At 39.4% G+C, this 25,535-nt stretch overlaps 1 protein-coding gene across 3 annotated transcripts in view; it reads right to left on the reverse strand.

Annotated features, from left to right (window-relative positions):
• Positions 1 to 25,535, reverse strand: part of LOC144520730 (kazrin-like) — a 199,919-nt gene that overhangs the window by 4,985 nt on the left and 169,399 nt on the right. Inside the window, exons 5-8 of one of the 3 annotated variants that reach the window (XM_078254693.1) lie at positions 17,682 to 17,873; positions 3,403 to 3,539; positions 2,598 to 2,765; positions 2,081 to 2,164 (exon numbers count right to left, since the gene is read on the reverse strand). In XM_078254693.1, the coding sequence (XP_078110819.1) occupies positions 2,081 to 2,164; positions 2,598 to 2,765; positions 3,403 to 3,539; positions 17,682 to 17,873 (581 nt within the window). Of the gene's footprint in view, positions 1 to 2,080; positions 2,165 to 2,597; positions 2,769 to 3,402; positions 3,540 to 17,681; positions 17,874 to 25,535 lie in introns of all 3 variants that reach the window. The other 2 variants (XM_078254695.1, XM_078254694.1) reach the window with 2 other exon arrangements.

The raw sequence follows: 25,535 nt of genomic DNA on the forward strand, positions 1-25,535 counted from the left end.
AAGAAGGTAGACAGACAGATACAATAAGTCGGAAAGCAAAATCACATAAAAACGGTGAAAATGTTTCTGGGTTGTTTTTTAAATAAGTTATCATTTTTATTTATTTATGTGTCATATGTGTGCGTACTGTACATGTTGAGTTGTGTACCCAGAATTCTACTACTAAGTCTCTAAGTGCATGTGGACAAGCGAGTTCTCCCCTGGGCTCCTCATGTGGTTGTTGTCTCATGAAAAATGCAGCTGTATTTATGTTCATCTTTTGTTGTGTGAAAATCAGTTTTTACCACTCCAGAGAGCACAGAGAAGGGGGAAAACAGAAGGAGAAGAATATCTGGAGGAGGTTTTTGCTGTTTGCTTCCTGTCAGGGGAGGAAGTTACGGGTTGGTGGGGTGCAGTGGTGGAAGAAGTATTCAGATCCTTTACTTAAGTTGAAGTACTAATACCACGCTGTAAAAATACTCTGTTACAAGTAAAAGTCCTAGATTGAAAATGTGACTTAAGTAAACGTATGTAAGTATTATCAGGAAAATGTACTTAAAATATTAATAGTAAAAGTACTCAATGCTGAAAAATCCTCACATTTTAGAAACTGGAAACGATCCAAACAGTTCTGTCAATCAACTAAGTGTTTAAGTGTTTAATCGGCTAATCATATCAGCTGTACTTGTAGGCCTGTATATTTTTGGGTAGTTTAATTTATAATACAACATCATATTTTATAAAAATCTTAATTTGTAAAGTAACTAAAGCTGTCAGATTAATGTAGTGGAGTAAAAAGTACAATATTTCTCTCTGAAATGTGGAGTAGAAGTAGAAAGTGGCATGAAAAGAAAAGACTTAAGTAAAGTACAAGTACTTTAAATTTGTACTTAAGTACAGTACTTGAGTTAATGTACTTAGTTACATTCCACCACTGGTGGGATGTAAACACTTTTCTAGACGTTTAATGAATACATTTGCTTGGTAGAGCCTCGTCACAAAGCACAATTCACCTTTTTGTAGCAGGAACCACAATGAGCTCCTGGAGCCTTGGGAGATGTCTTTGTGCAAGTGTATTTTGAGTTCTGTGTTTTTTTTTTTGTGTGTATGTCTTTTGATTAGCCTTGACATATCGGTGTTTCACAAATGCTTGAAATCTTGTGAATGTGTGAATCTTATCATCATGCCAAGCGACAGCAGACTGCAAATCAACACTGGCCCAATCAGCTCTGTTGCAATCATCTCTACCTACCAGCCGTAAAACGATTATCAATCATAGTGGTTGACATGCAAGACAGAATACAATCACAAACCTTTGGAGAAAACATTAGTTGCCAGAATATTCCACCCTCCCCCCTCGCTCAATTAAAAACACATTCAGATCAATCACAGCGGGAATCGGTGGGATCACTGGGATCAGACAGGGTCGGCTGTGGATTAGTCAAAAACATGCAGCTGAGGTGGGGGGCTTTCCAAAATGACAATTATGTCACAAGTAGGAGTGATTTCCAGTGATTTCTAGTGACAGGAGGTTCAAGAAAGAGCAAATATTAAAGAGCTCATATTATGCTCATTTTCAGGTACATAATTGTATTCAGAGGTTGTACCAGAATAGGTTTACATGGTTTCATTTTCATAAAAACACCATATATTTGTTGTACTGCACATTGTTGCAGCTCCTCTTTTTACCCTGTGGGTTAAGCGCTCCATTTTAGCTACAGAGTGAGGCATCTCACTTCTATTCCATCTTTGTTGGGAGTCGCACATGCGCAGTCCCTAATATCTTCGGGCCTCCGCTCTAACTAGCTTGGTTATGAGGGCGTGCCACACTAGCAGCTAGGCAAGCATTATAACGTGTGTTACAAAGTGACGCAAAATGACGCGTGTCACGGAAGTAAAGGCTGGACTACAATAGAGCTGTTTCGAGCAGTTCGTGAACGGTGTTTTCTGTGGGAGATGGTAACTCCCTTTGGGGTGGACATTGGGCTTTTTCACTATGTAAACCTATTACATGCACAAAAAAGAAGGATAACACAATAAAGGAAAGGGAAAAAGCCAAAAAGTATAATATGAGCACTTTAAAGCTGGGGGCCCATCTTACCGCCATGACCCTAGGCGAGTAGTCCCTGTCCGGAACCCGCTCAAACATCCGGTACTCCATTCTCTGATTGACACAGTTACTCATCTGGGGGGTTGGAGACATGGCGGATGGCTATACTGTACATTCAAAGGCTTTCTGTGTTTGATCATATGCAGTACACCCAAAATAGTGCATAGTGACAGACAGGCATATACTGTAACTTGTGCTTTCTTATTATCTGTAGCTGTATGTACTGCTATTAATATGCACGTGATAAATATGTGTCTGAGCCTTGACAACTCTACTTTGGTTGAGTATGCATTACATATCCTTTCTTTCCCTTGTTCTGGCTCTTTTATTGGTGACTGTATTCCACTTACTAAACATGGAAAAAATCAGAGTGTACAATGGCAAAGAATGAAATAAAATGATTTTTTTTTTTTAACATTACAGAGAGTTTGTTTTTCCACCTGCCTGCCTGTTTGTCAGTCTAGTTACACCCACCCCCCCCCCCCTTTTTTTTTCCTTTCTGTCTCACCATGGCCAGTTCAGCCTCCAGCTCCTTTATGCGGTTCTCCTTGAGGTCGAGCTGGGAGCGCAGCATGCCCGTGTGCTCCGTGGCTTCCTTGGTTTGCCGCCGCAGGTCCCACTTCTCTCTCTCCAGTAGGTCCTTCTCTTTAGCCAGTGCCTTCACCGCATCCTCGCTCTCCTAGTAGACACAGAGATCCTGATGGATTGGTTCACATTTCATTTAGCATAGCACACCTTTGAAACAGAATGAGTCAAACCTGCTAAACAATGGCACTGAACCACATTCAGGTAAAATAGAAGGGTCTACATTACTAATTTCACCACTTCCTGTGTTGTCTTGTTTTGCTTGAGACATTAAGGCTGAAACAGTCCCTTTGCTCGACAGCCTTCCTAAACCTGCTGTATATGTAACGTCACAGATACATCGAGATGTTCTGTTGCTGTTTATGCTTGAATGACAACATATAATACAACAGCAACACACAAACCTGAACATATCATCTTAATGCCAAGAGAAACTTCTCACTGGTAGTCATGTAAACATCCTCACAGAGAGTGTAACAGTTATGTTAACTTATTTCTATTATCTCTCCTATCTACAGCATGCAGACACATTGTGTTTTTAAGACTCATTCTGAGGAACAATACAAGTGCTCACTTATTTATAAAACCAGTCACTGTTGCTTGGACAGGCCTTTTTGTGCTAATGTGCATACAACCAACACAGTTACACAAGAAAATACTTTTTTTTTTATATGGATCTTTTTGTGCATGCTGTACAACTATTTATGGTCAGAACATGGGTGCCATACTTTTCTGTGCTGCTCATAGTTGCGTATGAAGTCGCGGAGCTGCTCTTCCCGGCTCTCCAGTGTGGCATAAAGCTGCTGCATCTGGTTCACCAGGTCTGCTTTCTCAGCCTTCAGACGCTTACGGTCTGACTTCATGGCTGCGGAGGAAGGATCGGAGAGAGAGAGAGAGAGAGAGAAGGGATGGATTATAATTATAATAATAACAAGAAACAAGAAAAAACACTGTACTAAGTTAAAAACAATATAACAATTGTTCATAAAAGGTACAGGACATATTTACAAAGCAAAACATCAGACCAGCAATTGATGTGAACATATATACAGTGATCAAAGAGAATAAGCCAGTTTAAAAGGTGTGTTTTTAGGTGAGTTTTGAAACTGGAAAGACAGTCAGTGTTGCAGATATTCAATGGAAGGGAGTTCCAGATGCAGGGGGCTGAGCAACTGAAGGCTCTAAGCCCAAAGATGGTCAAACTGACGGAGGTTTGAGTGAGGTGTATGGAAGTGGGAGACCTGAGAGTACGGGTGGGTGTTTTGTGAACAAGATCAGTGATTATTGGTAATTAGCATCATAGACTGAGCAACATTTGGATGTGCGTTAAAGTCAGCGTCTGACCCATAGATATAAAACATAATTGTTCTATATCTATGGTCGGCCCAATGGGTTAAGTAGCTTGCTGATGTTTAGTGAAATTACACAAATTGTTAGAAAAAAATAGTACTCTTATGCTTTGACAAGAGTGTTTTAATAATAATAATAAATTTAATTTGTATAGCGCTTTTCAAGGACTCGAAGTCTACTTACACCATGATTGAGAGAACTAAACATTCTTATTTTTTAACTGTGGTGTCCACAAGTCCAGATTATAGCAGTTTCTTCATGAACAATATATAAGACTTTCAGATATGAAGTGTTTTAAGTAAAAACATTAAATACACCTGCTGGTCTAATGTTGCGTGGCTGTGTGTTGATAAAGGGGTGAATCACACATGAACCCTTCTGTCAATCTCCTCTCTGCTGCTGGATTCTGTAGAGGCTCTTTTCAGCTATCTTTCTGCCGCACACTCTCTTTAATCCTCTGGCACCTCACCCACGCATCATGATAAAGAATATGGTTTAGCATAGTTATTCACAGAAGCTCTAATTTCCTTAAAGAAAACATTATTTTTCTCTCCTATCCATCTCCCGCTTTCTCTTGATGTTCTATCCCTCTTCAGGCAAAGCTGTTTCCTAGACATCTGCTTAAAGCTGAGTTCCCCTCCAGCCATCTTCCCAAACTGACAATATATGCTTTATTTACATTTTATGTATTCTCACTGTGTCTGTCCACCTTTGTCTTCTTCACTTTGGCATCTATTTCTTACAGCACAGCAGCTTTGAGTGCTGGATATTTCATAGCATCACACGGTCCTCTGTTTCCCACTTAATGCTTGTTATCATGTGTTCACCTTTCTTTTTTCTTCCCTCTTTTTTCCCCCCCGTCCAGGCCAGCTGTGTGTCATTAATTAACTTATATCACAGCCTGGTTAATTGCGTGACATTCACAAGTTGTGTCAGGTGATCATGCTCAGCCAAGTGGAATGGAAAGTGCAGTTTTACAAGGACAGATTCACCCTCTCGTTTCCTCTCCTGTCACCCTTTCATATCTCTCCCTTTCACCCGTTCTTCAGAGGTGGAATTCCAGAGCAAAAGCGATATTCAAGCCAAACTAGCCGGCGAATGAAGACAAGAAACGTCTCTCATTGGCCAAGAGAAACAGGAAACCTCCCAGCACCTGCCTCGGGAAGTGAAATCAAAGCCGTCTTTGAGATGAGCCAAAAACACTGCTGCTGCCTCACATCCTGCACCTGCGACCTTTTGGCAACATCAACCCTCCTGGTGTCGGATACAAGAAAGCCCTCACTGTTACTCGGTAAAAGGGTCCATTTAGATTCAGTGGAGAGTTAGCACTGTTACTTACCATTTATAACCTATGTAAGAGCACTTTTAATAAACAAAGATGGTCCTGAGGCTCACTGCAGTTACCTTCCACTTAAAAATGTACAGTAGGTGAGATGGGGAGGCATGAGCATGTCTCCTTCTGCTGACAGCCATATTAATGACTAACATACTCTGTGGCTTGGTCCAAACCTCTAAGAATTATTACCAGATGAAACAAGAGGGAACCACTTGAGAACCATACAGAGCTGAGGCTAATGTGTGTGGAGCTGAAGGAGGAGGAAGACATGGAGAGGAAGCTATTGAAGAGGCTTCAATTTAATAGTCTTTTCATGGAGGAATAATATCCGTGTAAGCACCTATCTTCTGTCTTGCCATGCTTTGAAGGAATATATTATGTGTATTTGGATACTTTTTCCATATCTAGATTTCCTCTTTGTCTACAAAGTGCATCAGTGGTTGTCTTTGTGCAAAATTGTGTGCCTGCATGCCCATTTATATAATAAAAAGCTACTCCAGCCTGTTTAGGGAGAAGAAGAAGAGCCGATGAGGACTCATGCAAAACACTCAAAACATTCACCATCAAAAGTCCAAACCACTGTTCCCACTGCTCAATGTTAAAAACAAAAACACTTCACTGTATCACATTCTCTAAAATCTGCATAAGTGGTTTTTAGCTCACCACACAAAGGCTCTTCTGGTAGCACAGTGCTTTAAAGTAGTTGAATGTGTTGCATCTACTACTGCAGTGGGCTGAAAGCCTTTGTCTGCTGTACTCTTCTATGACTCTTTGCTACTGGTGGAGCAGCTCATTAGTCACTACACTGGACTCCCCAGGGAGTTCCTACTGGCTGGAGTCACTTTTGTATTAAAAATAACTTGGGAAATACGCTTATTTGCTTTCTTTCTGAGAGTTAGATGAGAAGATTGATGCAACTCTCATGTACCATTAACTTTGAAGCTACAGCCAGCAGCTGGTTAGCTTAGCCTAGCACAGAACATGGAAACACTAGAGTCTCCGCTGATTGCCTGGCAACGGCTGTATGACTTTCACATTATAATGTCAAACTATTCCTTTAAATAAATAGATAAATATATAAGTTAAATAGAGAGAAACTAAATCTATATTGCATAGATATGGATAAACAATGAATGACTGGATGTATGGCTGTCAGAGAGAGGTAATGCGGGAACATGGCTGGTAACTATTTGAGTTGTCTATATCCACAACGTTTCTCTTCCAGGATTGTTTAGGTGCCGCCGGAAATTCCGCCTAATGTCTTTCATTTCGGCCGGATGTCCAGTACTTTCCGCTTTCTTTGTGTTGAGATTTTCAACTCCGGTCAATTTATGAGGACTATGGTAAACTGCTCCTTAGATCTCTGCAGGGTAAATCCAGACTGCTAGCTAGACTATCTGTCCAATCTGAGTTTTCTGTTGCACGACTAAAACAACCTTTGAACGTACACGTTCCACCAAAACAAGTTCCTTCCCGAGGCTATTTTGCAGCGGCACCGTGGCTCCGTACGGTGCTTAGCGTCGCCCAAGACGATTGTGATTGGTTTAAAGAAATGCCAATAAACCAGCACGTTTTTCTCCCATCCCAGAATGCTGTGTGGACTAGCCAGACCCTCCTCCGCAGCGCTGTGGAGGAAGGTCTGGCAATGCGAGGCTACTAATTGAGGAGCTGTACTCTTTATTTTTTTTAAACAAGTCATTTTTATGTTGATTGATGTGTTGATTTGTCTGATTTAGTTTTTTTATTTTGTTGTCTGTTATTAGTCAGTGTTGTGGGTGTATAATTTGCCGGTCTGCTTCCTCTTAGTATAGTAGTAGTAGGGTTACGGTATGTTCCAGTCACATTATACAAGAGGAGACATTTCTTGTATGTGTTGGTACTTTTTTCTTGTTGTGAAACCATGTCACCACAGGAAGCCTTTTTGTAAGTGACAAGAATTCAAACTGACCAGAGCTGCTGCTGTTTGTGAAGAATCATACTACAAACTGTTTACAGCTGCCTTTCAAGCCTATGGGAGGGGTCATTGTTTGATTCTCAAAGGTATGTTTTGGTGGGCTATCACTTTAAAACTCTACAGGAATATATATTTATTGTTATAAGGCCAACTACTCTGTGGGTAATTCCAGGGATAATCAAGTGTCAAACGTTATTCAGCTCCAGGACAAAAGGCTCTCTGATGATCCTTGATTGTGAAGAAACTCAATCAAACTCAGCCATCAACCTCAACCATTACCTGTGGTTCCTACCTATCACTGTGGCACGCATTTCACATCCCACTCACTGCTTCTCTCTGGTTAAATAGCAACCCTCAGTGACCCATCTATTATGGTACAAATATAACAAGATCCCAGCCATGATTTCAGCTGAATATATTTCTGCTTTTTGGTTTTCAACTCACTCTAACAATCCCTTTGGTCTCTAACAGAAGAAGTATAAGTGTATGCTAACAATACAGGGGTCTTTGAGGAATTAATGTCTGTAGCATATAATGTAATCTTTTATGCATTTCAATGAATCAATTACTGTGTTTTAGCAAAGACTGCAATCTAAGTTCAGTTCACCTGCAACAACAGAAAACAGGATCACAAAGATAGACCCACTTATCAACACCTCCTCAGATAATGATGCTCTTCATATTAATGAATGAAACCACTCTAAACTGACACAACTCCATATAACTTCAGTCCTGAAGAGAAGGGACAGGCTTTTAGTCGGCTCTCAACATAATTATTTGGTGGAGAGAACAAAAGAGACATTGGCTCATTGGAGGGAGTCCATTGTTCACGGTTTGGGATTTTAAATCTGCCATGCAGCTGAATAATGAAGTAGGAGCCTCAGAGCTGCACAGTGTGCTCACCTCCTCACTTCCTCAGTAAAGACACACTCGTTGATTGTATGAAGTTGATCTGCTTTGGTCCTTGTTAATGAAGGCAGTCCTTATTGTAGAGCAGGTCATGCTACTACTGTATCAGATTTCTTTGCAGTCGTGTTGTTACTCAAAAACATTAATTAAAGTTAATTAACATGTTATCATGAATGTACAAACCTTAGCAATGACATCTGACTCTTATAAGTTGATGCACAACCTAGAAGCTAGCCATTAAAAATAGATCAAGCATTGCACACTAATAGATGATCTGGGTGTGTGAATTAGTGTGTACACAAGCTATTTATGCAGCAGAACTGACACACCAGGGAATCAGGGGGAGAATCACACTTTGATCCCATAACAGCACCTCATTACTCACCTCTCTGTCTTCACTGGATCCAAAACAACATTTACTGGCTGTAATCTTTAAAGAGGCTGAGCCTAATTGTTCAGGTGCAAGCTAAAGTATGTAACACCACTGTAAGAGGCGAATGCAAAGACTAGGTCAAGTGTGACGTAGATTCTGATACAATGGTACTTGCAAAATGTCTCTCTGTTTAACTGAGGTGCACTTGATTACCACTACGTGAACTACTTGATCCAAACACGTGTTCTCACACAAAATCTAATAGCAAAACCGTCTTAATTACCTGTTATCATGAAGCTGCTGCTAGTGTTGAGGAATTAAATCAGCAAAGACAATTGTTTTTTCTGGATTAACAAAATTCAGTTGGAATCTTTTTTCAAAAATAAAAAGCCTTCATTTGTTGAAAAATAAAAGGCAGCACTAAAACTGCTGCAATTACTTGATTGTAATCAGGTCAAGTAGCCTGATGAGATTTGGCTGCACTGAGTGTGTGTGTGTGTGTGTGTGTGTGTGTGTGTGTGTGTGTGTGTGTGTGTGTGTGTGTATATGTGTGTATTGGTTTGTGAAGGAAGAGGCCTTGTAGACAAGGACAGAGCTGCTTTCTGAGGACGGTGTAGCGTGAAATGACACTAAACAGAGCAGGCAGACTGCGCTTTGACGATACATAGCTGTGTGCTGCTTTCATTTTAGCTCTGGATTGACTAGGAGTCCCTCAGTGATAGTAATTAGCCAAAGCGGAAATAGTTAATTAAAAACAGCAGAAAGGGCCAACTCTACTTTGAAAATCCATTGAACACAACTTTGATGAGAAAGTCCAAAATAATAGTTGAGTAAACTTATAAACACCTTTCGAGAACAGTCCAATTGCATCAGTCAAAGTGTGGTTTATTTTCTCATTGTTTCTTCATTTTGCGCTTTGGAGATCGCCAAGACGTTTTTGTAGTTCATCGTCATTTGTGTACTTTAATGTCAGGGGGATGAAATCACCCCACCAAGCTGACACCAAGCAGCAGTGTTTAGGTTGGATCGAGTGCCCACAGGCATCATAACAAACCTGCAATTGAGAGAGGTTGGCAATTATCCACGATTACAATTATAGTGCTCACAGGCTAATGTCTGGCACACAGTGGGAGTGAGCTCAAGCCTTAACATTAAAACGGTGTGGGCATCACACCAAACAAAGGCAGAGAGGGAAACACAGGAAGAGACAGCGAGGGAGAAAATGAAGACTAACAGAATGAAAAGTAGTCTTCCTCTCTGCATTCTCCATTTTGTATTCACAGGCACCAGAAAATCTGCATGTAATTTACCCGCAAACCATCTGAATGGAGGTAGGAGTGGCAACAGAGTTCCTGTGAACCATTCCCAAAGTAAACAGGTATTATCTCGAGAGGCAGAGAGTAAAAAGGGGATGATGCATTTTATTCACGCAACTTCATAACTCCAGCCTTTTGCTTTTTCATCCAAAGCAGAACCACAAAAAATGTAATAAATAAACACAAAGCTACTCTGCTTCACAATAATTGTTGGTAGCACTTCAATAAAAAACCCCAGGAAGCTCACGTTCTCCAAACATCACTGACAAGCTCTCATTCTTTGAGGAAAACACAAAGCATCTGGTGGTATGTTTACAATATGCCAGCCTTGTGAAAACTGGGGGAAATCAAATAGAGTTGACATCACGCCTCCAATCAATTGGCAGCATATGGAAATTGCGGTAGTTAATGAGGTATTTACAAGTACATTTGGCCTGTTTTGTTTTTTTGCCCGCTTTAAAACCCAACTATTTCCAACCCTAAAAACGAATGAGTCTTTTTTGTTGCTATACTAAAAACCCTTCAAACATAAAAGGTCACCGGACCAAGAAAGTTGTGTGATCCAGTATAAACAAGACTAGAGCTGGGACCTGTGAACAAGCCCACCATTAGACATTGATCTCCAAGTTTATCTAGCACGTATCCCCTAACAATCCAACCCTGTACATGCTTTAAATCTATAATCATCATACCAAAAGGCCAAGTCAGTGTAATCCCCATTTGTACGATAAATCTGCAGCTGTTTTTACAGCTTGTTCTGTCCCAGAAACATGCTGAAAACGGACTCAAACGTCTTTTTACATCTGGCCCACAGTGCACTACAAGAGCCTCAAAAGTATTTATCATGATACTTACCTACTGTCCAATAAAGAAAAGGAATTGCTAGCTAGTATATTTTTCTGCTTTCTCACCAACATATACGGTAAATACACACAAAAAGAACTCTGCATGCTGTCAATTATCACCAGTACTGTCCAGTACATTGGCCAGCAAGTAACTACAACACAGAACACGAATGCATTTGGTAGAAGAAGCTGGAAAAGCAACACAAACAAGAAAATTAGATGACAGATGTGTTTCCACTTTCTGCTTGGAAACAGTAAATATTGCTGTGTGGACAAAGCCAAAATTCACTGGCTGCTACCCACCACATGCAACCAAAGAGCAAAAAGCTAGCTCATACTGTTGCTGGCTTTCATAGCTGTCTTAAAAAACAGTATCCTGGGAGTCTGAGCGAGCCACATTGTCAGTGTGTGAAGATGGAGTGTGACAACCGTGGACTAACGGGAACCAGCCTGGAAGTACAGACCAGGTCATGTAAAAAATAACGACGTAAAATATAAATAATTCAGATATATTGCTGCTTTCACCACTAAATGCATTCATAATATATATATATATATATATATATATATATATATATATATATATATATATTATGATATTATATAGGGCTGCACGATATTTTGTTTCATCGTCTACATCGCGATGTGCACATGCGCGATAGTCACATCGCAGGACGTTGCGATGTTGACGCTACAACTTCTTTGCTGCTTGATAAAAAAGTAAACTTTCACCGTTCTCCTTTTCCATGATTGTTACCGGCCGACCCTTCCCCTTTAAGACAGGTGGTCATGTGACGTAACGTTAGTCGGACGGGGGAGGGGGGGTTTGTTATGGGAAGTGAGGCTCTCCCGTGTGTAGAAAAGTACCGTAAGCGGCAGCTGCTGCTGACAGTGATGCACATGCTTTTCCATGGGTAGTGAAGTTACAGTAGTCAGTGTTTTATGTTCGCTGCAAAGACAAACTAAATCACCTGATTAATGCAACGTAATCACGACATATCCCGGCCATTTTTCACCGCAGAAAGCTGCTAGTAGCCAGGCTAAAGCCAACATAGTTAGCCTAAAGAAACAAGGCGTCTGTCCCAACTAACGTTATGGTTCGGAGCTGCGACGCTGGAAACTTAACACTAATCTACAACAGCAGTCTGTGTCTGATATAACGTGATTTACACTGATTTAAGTGCTCTTGGATACACAGTCTGTTGCAAGAGTGTGACATACAGGCTCTGCATGCACAGCAAACCAATCATGTTTATCAAACAACCAAAGCAGGCCCCGCTAGTCGACCACAACCTGACATTTAGAGGAAGCAACATGCATTATTAATATTCACTTTAGCCTGGATTGATATTATATGAGTACAATGATGTCATGTCAGTCAACCAGTGTATTTCTTCCTAATTTCCCTCTCCAAAATCACTTCAGAAGAGTAATCACAGCGCTTACTTGCTTTGGTTTTTGTAAAGCATTAAAGTTCAACAAAGACTGGTTCACATAAGAAAATTTCCTTTTTCATTTTTATTTTCTTTGTAGATGCACTCCCCTACAAAATCATCCCAGTAGTTGAGAATGATTTAGTATTTCTAAATAGGGCTATTTATGTCCTCTTGTAAAAATGAGTCTTTTTTTCATATCGCAATATATATCGCAGGGAAAAAAAACATCGCAATGTAAGTTTTTTCCAATATCGTGCAGGCCTAATATATATATATATATATATATATATATATATATATATATATATATATATATATATATATATATATAAAATCCATTGGTCACTCTCTGGCCAAAAGCTCTACTTAAACATCAACTTCTGCTTTATTTCTTATATAAAAAGCTTTAAGAGCAAAAACAATTAAAAGATAGCAACAGGAATGTCTTCGCTTGAATTTGCCTCTCTGACCCTATTGCAACAGAACCAAATTTGAATATGACAACAGCCAATTTCCTGTTATCCTTCCACATATCCCATCTTAATTGCAGACCAGATCCAACCTGCTTAACGTTTCTGGACCTCGTAAGCCAACCAAAGTCCCCCTTTATAAATCTTTCATTTGCCACTGATTGCTGTCAGTGCCTGCTGGGCTCTGTTAGGCTTTGGCCTTCATTAACAGGCCTGAGTCATACAATTGACTGTATAAGCCTGTGTGCAGTCTGTTCAGACAGCCAAACATCCCGCTGAAGAAGAGATAAGTGTTTATTTTATGTTGCTCTATTCTATTCTGCCGCAGTCTGTTTTGCTTTTGTTCAATTCTTCCAAAAAGCGTAGGCTGCAAGTGTCAAGTGAAATGTCGCAGCAACAAAATCCCCTGACAGCATGTCATGTGTTTGTCTATTACCAAATGGTGGTTTTGTGCTCTGCCTCATTCCATGGGCGATTCGTCTTTGAAAAGAATGATTCACTGCCACGCTGATGACATCTTTGCTTGATGCCCTGCAATCCACTGTGCACTGACTAGCAGAACTTGTTCATTACTTTAACCTGTGTCTCTGAAGGCAATATGTATGTATGTGTATTCCCATTTCGCATTCACTCATGCTTAAAACTACAGTGGTTGTTGATCATTAACAGAGAGGAATCTGTACTATACATTGGTACTTCATCAGTTCTGAAAGAATAATCCAAATTGCTCTCTTTTGCAAATGGTATTTTTTTGGTGTCCTGTTGTCACAAGATTAATATATATGCAATTACATTTAATCAGTATTTGAACATTAAAACCAATTATTCATAACAGCTAAGACAATAACTTTTCCTTTTTAAGGAAAGTATTATTGAAGATATTCCTCCTATCTGTGCAAAAGAATAAAACATACATATTTCACACATTATTCTAATCAGGTAAAAAAGCAGTCTTTTTCAACTTGGAATAAAATACAATGCTAATTCACAGAGTTGTTTAATTATTTTAGACTGAGTCAAAGTCAACTTTCAAGTCTTTGGGTGCGGTTCAAAGTCAAGAATTAATTCTCTGAATGCTGAGCATTTCAATGACACGACATTTACCTTTGTAATCTTTTAGGTGTTTGTTTCTATGTAATGAGAAAAAGTCCTTTCAATGCATTGCTCTAATAACTGAATATTCAAGGTGTCTAGAAATGGCTATTACCTGCCTATTACTGTCTTGAATGTTTATTATTGTTCATTGATTTTGCCAAGTTAAAGACTTAAATGTTCTTGCTTTTAAATCAAATCTCAGTCAAGTCTCAATAAAGTCCTTTTACAGCATTCAAGTCCAAGTCAAGACCTAAGTCCCTATTACTGTGAAATATAATTTAAGTCTTAGTCTGAAGTCTACAGATGGTTTATAAGAACAGCTTTTAAGCGTAAGTGTAATAAAACATTGAGCAGAAAGGTTTAGGTGAAGTGCGTTTAATCACATCTTCCCCTGATCTTTCAATTGTCATTTGTGAATTGTAATAATTGAATAATTTCTTTATGTCTGTGTGTGTACTGAACTGTCTTATGGATGTTTGTTGATAAGCTCTTTCGCACGTTTTTTTTGTTTTTTTAAAAGGTGCCCTTTCAGTATGTCAAAATTAACAAAAATATTAAAGGAGAATTCCGGCCAATTTTTACATTAATCTTGATTGCTATAGCTATGCGAGTACTTTCGATAGAAAAAACCCAGACCCGAATCAGTGAAGGCAACACGGAGAAGCTGCAGCTACATGTACAAGCGTCCCCTGAGCTAAAACGGCAGTTGTCAGGGCAAGTTTTAGAGTGCCTTTGTGCCTCTTAACAGACACAAAATGCAATTAATGCATCTGTGCCACATGAACAGGGCCCTTACGTGTCAACAAGATGCGTTTTCAACTCAGACATTGTTTAAATTCACCTACCCTGGTCCCTGTCCTGATCCTGCCGGTAGCTAGCTTGCCCTGCTAGCTGATAGTCGTTAGCTGCTAGCTGCCGTCAGTGTATTCAGACAGGTTTCTGTGATAATCATCCCAATAACAATCCATGGAGCGGCCATCCCAATAACAATCCACGGAGCGGCAGTGGTGTGGCTATGTCCTCCAGTTACTAAAGGCTAACTTTAGCTTGCGCTTGGAGCAGCAAGTTCATCTGCCTGTTGCTCCTCTGTCTGTCTCGTTCTTTCCAACTCTTGTGAGGTTAGTTCTTCGTCTGTATACTCAGGTTCGGAAATAAATAAGGAGGACCATCAAACTCAAAAGGCTCTTCCGTGTGTTGTATATCTGCTATATTCTCCATAGTTACGTTACTCCAAGATTCTTCCCTTGTAAACAACTCTGCTCTTCACACACTACGCTCCGATCTGCACACTACTCTTTACCTTTTCCTGCTACAACTGAATTCCCAGGAGACAGTGCGATGCTACAGCTAAGCTTCAGTAACGCTATTACTGTGCAAGCCACAGATATCGCTTATCCCATTTCCATGTAGTTACATAGTCACTGATATGGTCATAACCACTACAATGCTCAATTACCTATTTTTTGAGGGGGAAATAAACGAAACCTTTCGCTGCGAAGGCATGATCTGTCCTCTGGAGGACATCCACCAGACCACCGGGCGCTCGGGGGATTTTTGTCGGCTGCGGGAGGGGGACAAAGGCTGCTTGCCTGGCTAAGGGAACTAGCTACCACACAGATCGACACTGACAAGCCTCCTACCTACCAACACCAGATCGATCACACACAAAATGGATGAGCTACAAATACACATGGAACTGCTGCGTGATGATTTTTTACAAAAGCCTGGCTGAACACATTTATCACGGACGGCAGATAGCAGCTAACAGCTAGCAGCTAACAGGCCAAGCTACCTACCGGCAGGATCAAGACAGGGTAGGTGAATTTAAACAATGTCTGAGTTGAAAACGCATCTTGTTGACACATAAGGGCCCTGTTCATGTGGCACAGACATATTAATTGCATTTTGTGTCTGTTAAGAGGCACAAAGGCACTCTAAAACTTGCCCCGACAACTGAAGTTTTAGCTGCAGCTACTCCGTGTTGTCTGCACTGATTCGGATCGGGTTTTTTTCTATTGAAAGTACTCGCGTAGCTATAGTGATCAAGTTTAACGTAAAAATTGGCCGGAATTGACCCTTCGCTAAGCCACGCCCGAAAACCGCCACAGGCCAATCGTGGCTTAGCAACCGTAACTAGGCGCGGGAGGTCTGTCAAGCTTTCGAGCGAGGGAAACACCGTACGCCGAAGCGTTGTGCAAATCCGATACCCGGTATCCTAAAAGTTTGGACGGGGTGGTGGAATTTTTCCCTTCCCGAAACCTAAAACCCAAGGGGAGAAAGGCCGGGCGTGGATCAAGCAGTGTGGGAGGCCCCATTCACAACTAGCTAAATGTCGACAGTATTAACAAAAACACATACGTTTGCTCCAAGGCAAAAACATGCTAATGTTAGCTAGCTACCTAGCTAACTCAGCACAGCATTGCTTGGAAATAATGACGGTTCTTTGTTCATAATGCATATATTTGAACGTAAAATAAAGACAATTCCAGCGCAAAACGAACCTATGGTTTAAATAACAGATGTGTACCCACTCTGTCGCTCTCTGGGACATGTTTTCAAGCTAGCGCGGACTGCTGATTAGCTTACAACGCTAGTATTCGGTGCACAGGGAAAGTAAAAACCACTAAATACCACTATATTTTTATACCACTAAAAAGGCTCAAAATATCACCACACTTCAACGGTAGCATAATGAGGGTCCCTAAATGTTAACCGAAGCATTGAAAACTTTGTAAGTGTACAGAGAGTTTATTAAAAAGATTGATTATAAAGACAGTCGCGTTCTCGTATACAGGCGGTCGCCGTCTTGGGAGCTACTGTCTTTCTTCTCCGAATACAAGCGTTGTAAGCTAATCAGCGGTCCGCGATAGTTTGTTTCCTGCTCCAAACACATTTGATTAGCATGAAAACATGTCCCAGAGAACGACAGAGTGGGTACACATCTGTTATTAACCATCCTTAAGATGATTAAAGGTAAGACGGAGGCTCACTGACATACTTTAAAATATATTTCAGCATTTGTTAATTGCTAAAAATATAAGCAGGAGAATGTTATCATTGCAAAGTGTTCAAGCTAATGTCTTGTGTTTATTCCACAAAATTTTGGATAATCTGTTTGATTTATAATTATTATAATTATTAGATTATTTTCAAATGTCACTTACCCTGCTGTGCATGAACATAGTTATTCCTCAGTTTGTGTGTTTCCCATTTGAATGGTCAGCGTATGAGGCAACTCACATTATTGCATGACCTATAGGCTTTAGCTTCAATTTTGATGAAATTATTCTCTCATCGGTTGCATATTATGTCGTGGATATATCCCTCGAATGCAGTGAGAGAGCAGTCCCTTCTGTCTTGCTCTCTCAGATATTTCACCTGTTCGCCAAAAATTACTAATTATCTCCTCGGGTATGTCTGACACCGGTGCATACATACTGTAATGGACGTGCCAGGCACGAAAGCTTGACAGGTGTAGCAACAGTAACTAAGGAGGGCGGGGCTTAGCGAAAGGGTCAATTCTCCTTTAAGGAGAGAGAGCACATCAGAAAATTGGCCTATCATTCACTATGGTCACAACTGATTATTCCTTTTTTTTTAAGACGTTCAGGACAATTTTTCGCTTTATTTGACAGATGTAAGAAAAGACACACAACACATGTGGAGAGATAGAGAGAGAGAGATGTATGAAATACAACTGTGGTCCCCATGCAGCCTGAATCAAGTCTTAGACCACTGGGGCATCTTTATGTTAACTGCATAAAAAAATCCCATTACAATGAATTATAATTTCTTTTACCATTCACAAACCATTGAACTGAACTGTTAATATGATCCACTAATACTACTGGCCTTCTATGTCTTGCAGCATCGTTGTCGTTGTCAGTGTTTTAAATCACACACACAGCTCCTTGTTTCCTTACCTTGCAGAGCCTCCTTGGCTCTGTCCAGCTCCTGCTCCTTCTGGGCCAGCTGCACGCGGAGCTCGGTGGCGGAGAGCACGTCGGCCGAGCAGCCGCCCTGGGTCTCCTCCAGGTCCTTACTCAACATGTCCTTCATCTGCCGCAGCAGGTGCACCTCCTCCTGGAGCTGGGCCACCTCCTCACGCAGCAGGACTAAAACACACAGAGACAAAACAGAGCTTTAGCAAGCTGACATCAAAACATGGCCCAATATATTCTTGGTAAAATGTGAGTGCTTTTGATTTTGCCAGACAGCCTGAGCAGTGAGTCAGTTTTTTTAAACCAAAGTAACAACGGAATTCTAGAAGCTGGAGAAGGGTTGCAGAGATGAAATGCAAAATCGATTTAACATAACCATAGGAGGTTATGGTTTAATTTGTAATTGAGATAAGAAGCATCACAGGGATGGGTGAGGTCCAGTGGATAAGTAAAGACAAGTCATAGATATTATAACAAAGTTTATCGTAGCTGCTGCCTGTTGAACCTGCTCCGTGTTGGCTGGAACTATGAGAAAACAGAGAGAGGTGTATCCATTCAATATTCAGTGATTGGTGCTTTAAAGCGCTCCTCCCCGTCTTTGACACAAAGACGCAAACTACAAAATTAAAACAGCACAGAGAAATAGATTTTTCCAACAATTTGACTCACTGGAAAAGCTCTCAAAGAATCAGCAGCAGAGAGAGGACTTCACCCAGTTTAAAACAGATAAATGTCACACTTTAAGTTCTCAAATCAAACCTCAAAAAAAGAAATACTTAATCTAGAAATATGTCATTTGTTCTGCACACTGAATGTGCTTGTTTAGGTGGAGCATATGAAGAGTAATTTATATAAGGATGAGTAGAGTCATTCTGTTCAATTTCATGCATCCTCAGGGCAGGGGGTTGGAGGGGTAGGGGTGAGGAAAACTGCTCAGCCCCATCTCGCATGACTCCACTATCGAGTGCCGCCCATAAATCACACTTGATACTCCCACATCCCAGCTCCAATATTACTGTCTGAAAGAATAAAATCAATCAGAGATGAATGGGAGAACTGAGAATAGGAGACTGAATATGCCAAAATGCTGCGAGAGGAACAGAAGAATTCAAGACAAAATACAGATTGCACTTTAGCTTTTTAGTAAAGAGTATGATTAATTCGCAGTGTGGAAATGTATAGTAAGGATCAACATACAGAGTTAGAAGAGGATTTACAGCAATGTTAGTCAATTCAGTTGCTTTGCATTCTGCAGAGCATCAGTGGAAATAATCCTCTCACACAGTACGTTTGCCCATATTGCCCATTTAATACTTTATGGTGTCTTTCACCAGTATTACACCATCCTTGAGATTAAGAAATCTGTATATGGTCATTTAGAAAATATTAAGCAACTCTATATTTCCACCAAACAATCTGGCTTTTACAGTCCAGTATTCTCCACTTAGAATTAGCAATAATTGAGCCTACCTTAGAGAGGACAGTACTCTGTGAATGTCCTGGTATAGTGCAACTAGTTCTCTGTGCATAAGACAATAAAGGTTTTGAATCTTTTAGCTGCAGTAGGCCATATTTTTTAACCTCTAGTGTCACAAAATTGGACAGGTCACACTGGAAATGATCTCTACATAGTAACTCCGAAAAGTAATCCAAAAAGCTCAAGAGACCTTATGTAGAAAGAAAAATGGAAATGTTGGTCAAAAGCATTGCATTATCCTACAGTTAGGATTTTTGTGTAGTGTAAGTACGTCAGTCAACAGGATGATTGTAGGTCCCGGAACCACAGATTAGGGTTGTCAAAACAATATTAAAATGTCTATCTCTGTCAGACATTTCTATGTCTATATCGTTTCTATCGTGATGTATGTAAAAAAATAAGTGTCCAAACTGTGTTATGGCAATATTAACATAATTTGGACAACACTTATGTTACTACTACTGATCCTTGCACGTTATAATCATTTTGTTCTTAATAAAAAAAAATACTCAGCACTTTTCCTTTGTCAAGTATTTCATTCAAACGTTCAAAAAAATAGGCTTTACCATGTAGTTATTTCATATAGACTATTTATTTATTGAATATCCAGAAAACATGCTATATTGTGATATATATATATATATATATATATATATATATATATATATATTGTTATCGAGATATGAATTGACCTTTATCGGTATAGAAGACTTTGGCCATGTTGCCCATCTACAGGGGGTGTTTCTTTTATTTTTTCCAGACAAAATGCAAAAACCAAATACCTAGATAAGCTTCACAAAGCCAGTATTTCTGTGTATTCCCTGAATGTGTCACCTGTGACACATTCATTGTTTTTGTATGTTGTTTGCTGTCAACTATGTGAATGACATGTATTTTTAATCCTGCGGTTCGGCCATGACACTAACAGTTCACTCCTCTTACAGCAGACCTGGTGTGATACTCCCATCTTCCCCTCCGGCACCCACAGTTGTGAATAATATGTCGACATGAGGACAGCGGAGATGGTTCAACACTACAACAAACTGTGACAACAAACTATAATGGAGGACATGTGGTGTATGCAGCCTTGCTCTGATGCATTTTTAGCACCATATGGATCACTTTAGCTCAAACCTTTTCTCCCCTGAAACTAAATGAACCTTTAAAACCATTTCACTGCTTGTACAACGTGCACCTGCTTGAGTCCTTTAATTTGTGTTCACTGACTAAATGTGCTGAGGATAAGAGCTACCCGCTAAATAACTAAAATGAAATGTAAAAGGGGTCATTAGGAGAAGGGTCGAGAGAAAAACGTTGGTGAGTGGAGTGTCATTACACAGAGGTATACTTAATGGGCCCAATAATAGAACCACATTTTACGGAGCAACTCAAGCAGCAACACCCTTATTGGCAAACCAAAGAGCTGACCCGTTTTGGAAACCACCGACTGCAAGATACAGTTCATTGGTGTTTAAAAATCTATATAAAATCTAATATAATAGTCACAGACTCAATTTGATTACTTTTTCATTAAGCTTGCATGTATAGATTGTGCAAAGGCAGCAAAACAGAGTCATAAATAAAGGACATGGACACTGAAAATGTGGGTTGTATATCTTTAATAGCCAACCTATAAATGCTGGCTAACAATTTTGGTTTATGGCTCATACCCTTATAGAATAAAGTTGCTTCTTTGATAACTGAGGCCTCATATGTTTAAAAATGTGCAGATAAAGTCACCGGTACAAATCTTTGAATAAAACCTCCCACAGTAAGCTGTAAAAATAATAACCACAACTTATCCATAAAAAAACATTTTAGCCAGCTGTGTGATTGATCACTGCAGAAGGATAGATACTGAACAAAACACAATTATATAAAAATTGATTTCACCGCTGCAACAAAAAGGGGAAACTTCACTTGTTGCAAACTGCTAAGGTGCAATTTTACACTGTCTGCTGTTTATTATAGCGGGACATCACATAACTGTAAATAAAAACCATTTCTACAAGGTAACAGACAGGGAACATGGTACATTGGCTGCCTAGTGGTAGCTGTCTGTTAACCGTTCACGGTCAAAACCAAACACAGAAAAATAGCAATTAATTATAATGCAACATAAAGCTTACACAAACGTCCAGATGATATAAGGCTCTACCTGAACTACCCTCTATTTGTTACTTTTTTAGTCTTTGTAATTTAAAAAAAAATGTTTTCTGTCCTTTAAATTAGTGTTGAATGTTTTATGGCATTATGTTAAGTACTATGCATTACTTTGTGTATTAAAATATATCAATAAACTTGCCTTGCCTTACTAAATGTCATGCCTATCTATGGCAAATTACAAGAGCATGTTAAATCCTACTGTAGTCCTTTAGACATCAGTGTTAGACCGAGGTGTTGATGTGTACATAATGGACTGCATTTATATAGCTGTGCATACTGTTTGGGTGATTAAGAGAATATGTTGCAGACATATACAGTATACCACTTCTCACCTCTTCTCAAAAGACTCACAAGGACACAGATGCTTCATGCTAAAAATAAACCTATGTTAAATATGGTGAAGATGTAGATTTGACATCCTCATACCGATTTAAATGAAACACTTGATCAGGGTGTTTATGTCATAACACTGAATAAGACAACCAGAAGGTCTTCGTGAAAACGGTTTGCAGCGATGATTCAATATGTGCACTTTACTAGCAAGAGGACCCTCAGCATCTACGATAGGAAATGCAAAATGAACTGTGTAAGTTATTAGCAGAGTGTGCGAGGTGGAAACAGATATGTTGGTCTTTCCAGCTTTTTGCAGGTGAGCTCAGTGCTGGAGCTTACTAGATAAGACAAGATAAGAAAAATCAGAGGTTGGGGGGATGGTGTGGTGGAGGGGAGCGGAGACAGCCACCTATTTTTCAATGTCCGCATCGTCTCTAGGTTGGCAAGATGCATGCGCTATAAGCTCTGCATTACAAATGACAGAGTGGGAGCCTTCTGATAGGTGCAATCTCCCCTGCTCTCCCCTGCAGGACTCCGTGCAGCTCATTCCCATGGAGGGTCCTCCTGTCTGCCAACATTTCTATCATGGAAGGTGTGAGGCTCATAATTTAGCATGCTTATGTATATGCAAATTAACATATTCATCTTGTTATGTGTTTCAGGTATTACATTTTGCCTCCCATTTGTTTTACTTTTATATCTTATTTGCTATTTTTTTTAATTTTGTACAAATAAATAAACACATTCTTGCTAATTGTATATGATACTGTGCACTATTGCAGCCATTGAGTCTTTCTGATTTTCTTTGGATTTAAATCCATTAAATGACTTGTGTAACACATCTGGTGGAGAAAAGCCATTGTAAAACATCTCATAGCACATGTATATAGAGAATCATGTATTTTGTATTGATGGAGACGTCTTGGGGACTAACAACTTCAATGCAAAAGCCCTGAAAGAAAGCATGAAATATCACAAAATACAATATTAGCTTCATATTAAACATGGACCTTGGGTAATTTCTGAAAGATTTAAGTGAATTGTAAAAAAGATATAAAGTAGAAAAATAATATGAATATGTTTTTCAGATTGTATTCATGAAATAATTTCAGCACAACAACCACAGTCAAATGTCACACATGCCAACCAAGGCTGCTGTTTTTAGCTGCACTACTGCTCAACTGTCAAAAGAAACTTCTGACTTTAATTACATCTCTTCCCAAACAAAAAAAAGAGATGACAAATATAAAAAGAGATGTTTCTGTCAGTGTGTAGGACTGTGAGCACACGGAAAGTTTGACAACACAGGGTTGTGTTTCAGTTCGCAGTGGTGTGACTCTGTTGCCATCACAACCTTGGTACTAGTAGGGATGAGAGGATGTATCAGGGTCGGATGTTTGCTGACTCTCTGCTGTTAGCTCAGCCTTCATCACCACCTGTTCCCCTGACGGAGGCAGCATATTTTCTGCTCCTGCTGCTACCGCAGTCAGACATACAGTTAAGATTTTAACTTGAAGTGTGCATATTATGCTTTTTGGCTTTATCCCTTTCCGTTATTGTGTTATATATCTTTTTTGTGCATTTTATAGGTTTTCTTTTGTGAAAAAGCCTAAAGTCCACCCCAAAGGGACTCACCATCTCCAACAGAAAACACTGTTCACAAACTGCTCCAAACAGCTCTATTTTAGTCCAGCCTTTACTTCCGTGACGAACGTGCATCACTTCGTAACACACGTTATAATGCTCGACTAGCTGCTAGCGTGGCACGCCCTCATACTCTGCTTCTGACTGGCTAGTTGTCCTACTGTGCACTTCCAACAAAGATGGAACAGAAGTGAGATGCCTCACTCTGTAGCTAAAACAGAGAGCTCAACACACAGGGTGAAAAGAGGAGCTGCAGCAATGTGTAGTACAACAAAAAAATGGTGTTTTTTGAAAATAAAACCATGTAAACCTATTCTGGTACAACTTCTAAATACAATTATGAACCTGAAAATGAGCATAATATGAGCACTTTAAAGGGCATATCCAATAGGCCTACTACAGTTTTAATTATAAAAGTAATAAAGTTTTTAATTTTTTTTTGGCCATTATAACCATGGACTATGATAGCATTGTAGTCACCTAAGATCTGAGAGCACAGTATATCGCTAAAACAAGAAACACAAGTAGCCAAACAATCAGACAGGGTGTAAACAAGTCAATAGTTTAACCAGATTATCTAAACCATTTTATCTGGAGGTCAAACCAACTATGAGAGCACCCTATATGTGTGTAAGAACCCCTTATTGCACAGTAACACTGTAACGGCAAACTACTAAAGTACAGTAGGTTAAAGTTGAATCAGGATGTCAGTCTGTAGCTTGTGATGATGAGGATGATGATGATTTTAAACATTTAAAACTGCAATAACTGATTTTGTTGGCCACTTGGGGCAGTGGAAACAAGTTGTTAAAATATTGCCACCTTTTAAGTTGATATGGCAAATTTGTTGCTTATTGACACATCTAGCAGTTATGGAGCAACATTGTCATTTATTTAGAGTCATGTCTCTTCTTCTGGGCAAAATATTCATCTGCAATCTTCAGTCTGTCATTTGGTAACATAAACATAATAACCACTTTGAACTCACACATGCACTGACTTCACAGTCTTACCCCCCCAACCCCCAGACTTTCTTCTACCCAAGTACTGTGCAATATTTAATATTTAATACTTTTGATAATGTTGATAATACTGTGCAATTTCATTACTGTGCAATATCTGTATACTGTGCAATATCATTACTCACACTGCATATCACACTGTATATAAAACCATATTTATCTTTTTAATTTTTTTATATATGTATATAGCGTCTCAGAAGTGTGCACCTTACCCTTACTTACGTTATTTTTTTTTGCACTACTTATTTTATTCCATGTTGTTACATTTCTTTTACGTACATGTTGGCACTGGAAAAGGAGTTGCTTTTAATCTCGTTGTACATGTGTATAGTAACACTAAAAGGCATTATATGCTAAACCATTAGCTAAAACTGTAAAGCTCCTTAAGGAGAGGAGCTGCAGATTCCGGTGAAAGGTTCATTACTACGAGCAGAATAAAGCTACAATAAAAAGTGAAGCAAATTCACCATAAGATAAAGAAACAATTAATAAAAAGAGAATAATCAATAAAGGTCTTGTATTGCAGCATTCACCAAAATCCTACCTGTTCCTAATACCCAGAAATATACAAAATTGTGAACAGGGAGTTATTTTTTTTTTTTTTTTTAAATAGTACAGGCTTAATGTGTTTATCCGACTGCAACTGGGAAGTCCCACAGGGATTAAGTTGAGGCTAATGACGACTGATCTTTGTCTCTGACTTGATGGGGAAGAAATATGTGCACTTATTGACACTCCCTTCATATCCATTCCGTTCCAATTCCGTAAACAGGATTGCCTCTAGTTATTATGATTCATCAAAACAGTAAATAAAATCTCCATCCCCGGCCATTGATGTAATGGCTTAAATGTGTGCATTTGCATAATAGTGGCCATGCATCAGCTGACATGCAGTTGGTACCAGTGAATTATGAATCTGATTAATGTCATTTCCTATTTGTATGATTTAAGCAAAATGGCTGAAACCGTCTTCCTAAATAATCCTGCAAGCCTTTGTGTTACAGCTTCATAATGCTAGAAACCAGTCAAAAAATTCTTCCAAAATATCAGCACTTCTGCAAATCTGTCATCTCCTGGACTTAATAGTACAAAAAAGGGATTAGGATATGGTTTATGAACAGTCAAATCATTTGGCGACCTCTATGAAAACAACATACTTAAATCTTTCGAACAGCTAAAAAGTGCCTTTAACCT

This window comes from Sander vitreus, chromosome 7, assembly GCF_031162955.1.
Source record: "Sander vitreus isolate 19-12246 chromosome 7, sanVit1, whole genome shotgun sequence".
Classification (NCBI taxonomy): Eukaryota; Metazoa; Chordata; class Actinopteri; order Perciformes; family Percidae; genus Sander; species Sander vitreus.